Source organism: Salvelinus fontinalis, chromosome 13 (assembly GCF_029448725.1).
Source record: "Salvelinus fontinalis isolate EN_2023a chromosome 13, ASM2944872v1, whole genome shotgun sequence".
NCBI lineage: Eukaryota > Metazoa > Chordata > Actinopteri > Salmoniformes > Salmonidae > Salvelinus > Salvelinus fontinalis.
Genome location: NC_074677.1, coordinates 30,635,712 through 30,643,345, shown reverse-complemented (window position 1 = coordinate 30,643,345; position 7,634 = coordinate 30,635,712). Strand labels below are relative to the sequence as shown.

The 7,634-nt window shown below is 40.3% G+C and overlaps 1 protein-coding gene across 1 annotated transcript; it reads right to left on the bottom strand.

Annotated features, from left to right (window-relative positions):
- Nucleotides 1-2,206: 2,206 nt before the first annotated feature.
- Nucleotides 2,207-7,587, bottom strand: LOC129868423 (replication factor C subunit 2-like). Its single transcript, XM_055942387.1, has 11 exons — nt 7,471-7,587; nt 6,720-6,789; nt 6,574-6,615; nt 6,319-6,425; nt 6,065-6,166; nt 5,880-5,980; nt 5,450-5,607; nt 5,128-5,193; nt 4,934-5,014; nt 2,857-2,970; nt 2,207-2,674 (listed from the first exon to the last, which is right to left on the bottom strand). The coding sequence occupies exons 1-11, from the start codon at nt 7,578-7,580 to the stop codon at nt 2,564-2,566; spliced, it is 1,062 nt and encodes a 353-aa protein (XP_055798362.1). The 5' UTR covers nt 7,581-7,587; the 3' UTR covers nt 2,207-2,563.
- Nucleotides 7,588-7,634: the final 47 nt, after the last annotated feature.

Genomic DNA, 7,634 nt, shown 5'->3' with positions numbered 1-7,634 from the left:
CCCCTACCCCTCGCCCACTCCCTGGGCCTTTTTATGAATCCAAAACATAATGAAAAGAAAGATGGGCGGCCACCATTTATGCATTTTGATCATTAGAACCATTTATTGTAAGGCTAATGGAAAAAACATGTAACACCTAAAGGAGGGGAGGCAAGTGGGTGGGTCAGGTGATATCCTCTCAGATAATGTAGTCTGCTGCAGTTAAAAGTAATGTCAAGCTTCAGTAAAAACCACATCAAAAGGTACAGGCAACAATACATGGCGGTCTACCTACACTGGACTAACACATCCTCGATAACTTCTTTGTATGCGCTCTGATGTGCTCAGAGCACAGCATAGGAGCATCAGGGCAAAAACTGACAGACTGGCCAATAGCTTCTTCCCCCCACCCCCCAAAGGATATTTATCCTTGTTGCTCACTCATCACTCTATGGACAAGTATCCTTGTTTACATACTTCGCCACTTAACTGCAGCAAACTTGTTGAAAATATGTATATATACACTGCGCATACAAAACTTTAAGGACACCTGCTTTATCCATGACAGACTGACCAGGTGAAAGCTATGATCCCTTATTGATGTCACCTGTTAAATCCACTTCAATCAGTGAAGAAGAATTTTTAAGCCTTGACACAATTGAGACATGGACATGCAAGGCGCACCGGTTTGTGTCAAGAACTGCAACACTGCTTGGTTTTTCACGCTCAACATTTTCTTGTGTATCAAAAAATGGTCCACCACCCAAAGGACATCCAGCACAAATGACACAACTGTGGCAAGCATTGGAGTCAGCGTGGGCCAGCATCCCTGTGGAATGCTTTCTACATCTTGTAGAGTCCATGCCATGATGAATTTAGGCTGTTCTGAGGGCAAAAGGGGGTGCAACTCAATAGTTAGAAAATATTCTTAATGTTTTGTACAATCCATATATTTATTTATATATATATATAAATATATATATGCCGCCTTGTGATCTTTTTCTATTCTTAGTATTTTATTTTTGTTTCACTCACTGTTTTCTGCCCAATTCCGTGATATCCAATTAGTAGTTGCCACTCACTTCTCTTTGACCTACATTGTTGGAGCTAAGCATAAAAATGTCACTGTTCCCTGCAATTACATCTGTGACCCTGTGCATGTGACTAACACACCCATTTGATTGTCACTTGCCTTATTTGGATGTCACAGTATAATTTGAGAGAAATGTAATTTGATTAAAACATGTTTTCTTTCTTTCTAGATGATGATCAATGTTCATATGAGAATGTTTTTCCATCTAGTGATACAATCAGCCGTGACTCTGGTAAGCACTTTAAAAGGAGTAAATCTAGGCCTATCCATCCTTTGAAATAAGTCATATTTATGAAGATTGTTTTTGGAAAAGTTTAGTTTTGAACTTGGAGTCGATTTCTTACATTTGATATTTAACTAAGATTATTCTCCCCACACCTCACTAACAGATGGATCAGATTACGAGAACTCTGAATTCCTGGAGGAAATTAAAATGGGGTCAGGGGACGGTAAGTCACCATAGTGCTTTATAACAAAGAGAACACTTTTGCCATGAACGTAGGATGAATGCACTAATTGTAAGTCACTTTGGGTAAGATCGTCGGCTAAATCCGCATTTCCAAACTCCGGTCCTCCAGTACCCCCAAAAGTACATATATTTGTTGTGGTCCCAGACAAGCACACATGATTCTACTTGTTATATCAAGTGTTTTTGGCTGGGGCAACAACAAAAATGTGTACTGTTGGAGATACTCAAGGACTGGAGTTGGGAAACACTGTGCTAAATGATTGCTCAAATGTAAATGTAATTAACTACGAATTTACTTTTACTCGTCACAGATGAACCAGTTTATGTGAACAAAACGGCATGATATGGAAACTACATGCTCAACGAGTAGACCATGGGAATGGATTTTTCTTGCGATCTTTGTTGAGATGCTTGGATAAATGCTAGGTGATACAAATTTCAATGTGCTATACCAGAGCAATGCCATAAGGGTAAACGACCCAAACAGTGTTACTACTTCATAATGAATTCCCTTGAGTCTAAAAATGCAGGGGAACCATGTACAGTACTTTTGATTGTTACATAGTAACTGTCACCATCTAGTGGTACAAAATGAATAAAAGAGCTCAGAAACAGTTAAAAGAGATAACATGTCAGTCTGTAATAATAAATCCTTAATTCAAAACTTAAGTTTACAACCTCTTTATATACCAATGTTCTATAAGTCATAATTACAAACACACAATTATTAGAGAAGTGACTTACAATAGTATTTACATTAACTTGTATAAAATACAAAATGTATTTCATCCAGAAATGTTTAAACAGAAAACTCCCCAGGACTCTTAGTCAGCGTTGAAGCAAAGTCGTGTACATTATGAACGAAACAGAAGAAACCAGCCAAACAGGGAAGGACAATCTACGAAACACAAATTTAAATTTTTCGTTTAAGTGTTTTGTTTCCCCTAATGAACACAACCCCGGAGAGACAGACAGGTCAGAGGAGAGACAGTGCTGAGATGGGTGGCAGCATGGGTGGGGTGTTAGCTGGTATCCGGGGTGGCCGTCTTGCTACACAGTCGACCCAGGAGGCCTGCCATCTGCAGCAGGGAGTTCACGCCCTCCGCCACCTTCATGTGAGTGTAGCCTATCTCCTGAGAAAAGGGACAGTAGAAAGGGAGCGAAATGAAGAGGTGATATGGCTTACATTTTGGCACTTTTCAGCCATTCTGTTTCACCCAACTAAATCCTCTCAGAAAAAAAGAACACAGGAAAGGATCTGACATAATCAGAGACATAACAATATACAACTGCAGACTTGTTTTATGTCTCTTACCTTTATGAACTCCAGCTTGAGATACTCCGGCATCTGGAAAGTCTTACACACTCTGAAGATGTTACCGATGATGTCCTCAGGGGAGTAACCCAGGGCCCACAGCTGCTCAATAATCTAAACAAGCAATTGCATATCAAAAGATTATTTTGACCATCTGTAAATCTATAGGTGACTATCCAAATAAAGTGTGACTAATTTATATCACACACACAAAAGTTTGGGGTCACTTAGAAATGTCCTTGTTTTTGAAAGAAAACCACTTTTTTGTCCATTAAAAGGCCAGCATCCCGGAGTCGCCTCTTCACTGTTGACGATGAGACTGGTGTTTTGCGGGTATTATTTAATGAAACTGCCAGTTGAGGACTTGTGAGGCATCTGTTTCTCAAACTAGACACTAATGTACTTGTCCTCTTGCTCAGTTGTGCACCGGGGCCTCCCACTCTTTCTATTCTGGTTAAAGCCAGTTTGCGCTGTTCTGTGATGGGAGTAGTACACAGCATTGTACGAGATCTTCAGTTTCTTGGCAATTTCTCACATGGAATAGCCTTCATTTCTCAGAACAAGAATAGACTGACAAGTTTCAGTTCTTTGTTTCTGGCCATTTTGAGCCTGTAATCGAACCCACAAATGCTGATGCTCCAGATACTCAACGAGTCTAAAGAAGGCCAGTTTTATTGCTTCTTTATTCAGAGCAACAGTTTTCAGCTGTGCTAACATAATTGCAAAAGGGTTTTCTAATGATCAATTAGCCTTTTAAATTATAAACTTGGATTAGCTAACAACGTGCCATTGGAAGACAGGAGTGATGGTTGCTGATAAATGGGCCTCTGTAGGTATTATATATCTTTTTAATCAGCCGTGTCCAGCTACAATAGTCATTTACAACATTAACAATATCTAACACTGTATTTCTGATCAATTTGATGTTATTTTAATGGACTTTTTTTTTTTATTAAGAAAAGCACAAGGACTTTTCTAAGTGACCCCAAGCTTTTGAACGGTAGTGTACACGGTACCAGTCAAGTTTGGACACCTACTCATTCAAGGGTTTTTCTTTATTTTTTTACATTGTAGACATCAAAACTATGAAATAACACATGGAATCATGTAACCCAAAAAAAAGTGGTCGGGCCGTGCTGGTTAAGCATGCTTCAAATTCTAAATGAAAATTTAAAAAAAACTAAATAGCAAAAACCATCAAGCGCTATGATGAACCTGGCTCTTATGAAGACCGCCACAGGAAATGAAGAACCAGAGTTACCTCTGCTGCAGAGGATAAGTTCCTTAGCGTTAACTGTACCTCCGATTGCAGCCCAAATTTCCCACCGTATTACATGGAGGTGCCTTGCTGGTGATTTTATTTTATTTTTTCTCATTTAGAATTCAAGGCACACTTAACCAGCATGGCTACCACAGCATTCTGCAGCGATACGCCATCCCATCTGGTTTGCGCTTAGTGGGACTATCATTTGTTTTTCAACAGGACAATGACCCAACACACACCTCCAGGCTGTGTAAGGGCTATTTGACCAAGAAGGAGAGTGATAGAATTCTGCATCAGATGACCTGGCCTCCACAATTTCCCGACCTCAACCCAATTGAGATGGTTTGGGATGAGTTGGACCGCAGAGTGAAGGAAAACAGCCAACAAATGCTCAGCATATGTGGGAACGCCTTCAAGACTGTTGGAAAAGCATTCCAGGTGAAGCAGGTTGAGAGAATGCCAAGAGTGTGCAAAGCTGTCAAGGTTTGGCTACTTTGAAGAATATAAAATCTATTTTGATTTGTTTAACAGTTTTTTGGTTACATGATTGATTCCATGTGTTATTTCTGTCTTCACTATTATTCCACAATGTAGAAAATAGTAAAAATAAAGAAAAACCCTTGAGTGAGTAGTTGTTCAAACCTTTGACTGGTACTGTATATATATATATATAAGCTATATGATCATACTATATTCTAATCAGTTATTTGTCACTTCAAGAACCATGCTTAAAGGCTACAGAAATAAGGGTTATTCATTGAGAGTCATATGATTATATTTATGTCTACTGTTATTGAATGTGGATTGCAATACCTTGTAAGCCTCATCAATGTTTGCATTGACACAGTGTTCGAGCATGCTTTTCACCAACAGGGGGTGTGGCTCATCACACACCTGAGAAAAACAAACAATTCTTTACTTTTCTTTCCTTCAAACAGAGCTAGGAATTTTGTCAACTTTGCATTCTAAAATGACTGAAAAAGACAGGTTTAGTAACAGAAATGTACCTTGAACACATTCTCACTGTTAATGTAGCCAAACCCAGAATTTGTGGACTGTAGGTTATTCAGTGCCTGATGATGCAAAAAAGACAGCTTAAGTTATGATATAGTTTCACACGTCTCAGCCAAACTAGGCCCAAAAGTACAAGGCACTATGAGGAGCCATGGATATACATTGTTCAACAAACTTCAGATTTTTAAAGGGTGCCATGTTTACACCCATACCACCCAAGACATTCCCAATCTAGTCAATGGTAACAAGAATGCTATTCTCATGGAACCCTTAGTGCCAACATGGAGGTTGAGGACAGTTGGCCCTTTTCCTCACCTGTCTCATGTCTCCCTGGGCGGTGAAGATGATGGCCTCCAGGCCGTCGTTGCTGGTGACCAGGTTCTCCCTCTCCACCACCTCCAGCAGACGCATCATGATCTGCTCGTCCCTCAGCTTGGTGTAGCGCAGGACTGCACAACGTGACTGGATGGGCTCTGTGGAGGAGGGGGCACAGCAACATGGAAGACCATCACAAGAGTGAAAAGCCAGGTTGGTTTTGTAATGCGACTGTCGCTTACACTAGGGTCTCTATTCAATACGACAGCATCAGTGTTGAACTGTTAAATCAAATGTTATTTGTTACATGCACCGAATACAACAGGAGTAGACCTTACTGTGAAATGCTTACTTACAAGTCCTTAACCAACAATGCAGAAATGTTAAATATATATATATATAAAAAATAAAAAAAAGTTAGGACAGTCACCGATGATCTTGTCGGAGGCGTTGCATGCCAGAGCGAAGCGTGTGGTTTTAGAGTATATCTCCATGGTCCTCCTCAAGGCCTGCTGGGCTCCGTCTGTCATACTGGTGGCAGAAGCACAGCCGTTATAGGTACAGGTACACTAGATCAGCTTTCAGCTTAGATGTCGTGACCCTCAGTTGACTTACCTGTCAGCCTCATCCAGGATGATGATCTTGTGTCTCCCTTTAGGGAGGGTGACCTTCTGCTGGGCAAACATCTTGATCTTGTTTCGAACTACATCGATGCCCCTGAGGAAGATGGATGACAATGTGTTAGTTTAGGCTTCACTTTCTAAAGAAACACAATGTGATTTTAACTCAAAATGCAGCTCCTGGACTCACAGGTTGTGCACTTAAGTGTTCCAGTGTGACATTTTTCATGGTAGACTTCACTTACTCACCTGTCATTGGAGGCATTCAGTTCCAAGACAGCATCTTTCATGGCTGGGCCTAGAAGAGCTCGCGCCAAACACAGAATACTGGTGGTCTTTCCTGTACCGGGGGGACCCTATAATATTGATACTTGTGTTTAAAAAGAGATGGCATATGAAAGATGGCATAACTTGCATACTATTACTATTAACTTGCTGCACCAACATCTCTGTATGTAATATCAAATAGTTATGATTTAAGAATGAATAATTTCAGTCACTCACTGCAATAATGATGTTCGGCACATTTCCCTCTCTGGCAAACACCTGTAAGAAAGAATGGAACAAGAATTCATACAGGTAGCTATTATTTAGCATCAAATGTATTGAAACTGTCAAACTACTGTAACAAAATATTGAGGATACTTTACCTCCAATCTGCTAACAGTCTCCTCGTTGCCTACTATTTCATTCAACTTCAAGGGTCTGTATTTTTCAACCCTGTGAGATATTCAGAACATGCATAACTATCAGCAACAAGCAATTCATAGTGATTGACACAATATATTGATATATATGGATGGTAGATATGGGCGGCAGGTAGCTTAGTGGTTGGGTCGTTGGGCCAGTACTGAAAGGTTGCCCTTTCAAATCACCGAGACGACAAGGTGACAATCTGTCATTGTGCCCTTTAGCAAGCCCGGGCTGTGACCCCACTCTCCGCGAGGGTGTCTGGGAGGGTTGGGATATGCAATAAAAACACACATTTCCAATTCACGTATGTGTATAAAACACACGTGTACATGTGCAAAACAGAACAAATTAGCACACACCAAATTATTATTGCTATAACTTGCACTAGTAGTTAGCTAGCTAGCTGTTACTCTATGAGATGCTTAAAACATAGCTAGTTACCAGTACGTTATATTTGACATAGCTTGCTATGTAATGTTATCTACTTACTTTTTGAGAGGCATGCAGAATGGGTTTGTTTTCATAGATAATAGTATGCCTTGCATAGTTAAGTACAATGCTAGCATCTGTACTCATGCTTGTGCTGGCTTGCTAACGTTAGCTAGCTAAATTAGCCATTAGCACTACTAGCTGTGATGAGCGATTTCAGTCCGCTAAGAAATACAAAAATACTGCAATTAGCCAACTAATCTAGCTAGTAAACCTTACCATGGCAGCTCATATCCACTACTAGACAACTTCGCAGGGGCCTCATCTTTCTTCGGTTGTACTTCTGTTTGAATTTGCTCAGAATCTACCTCATTCATCGCCACGTCCATGTTTTCGGGTGCACAAAATTCCCGCCAAGACAGGAACCAAACAGCTGGCGCTAA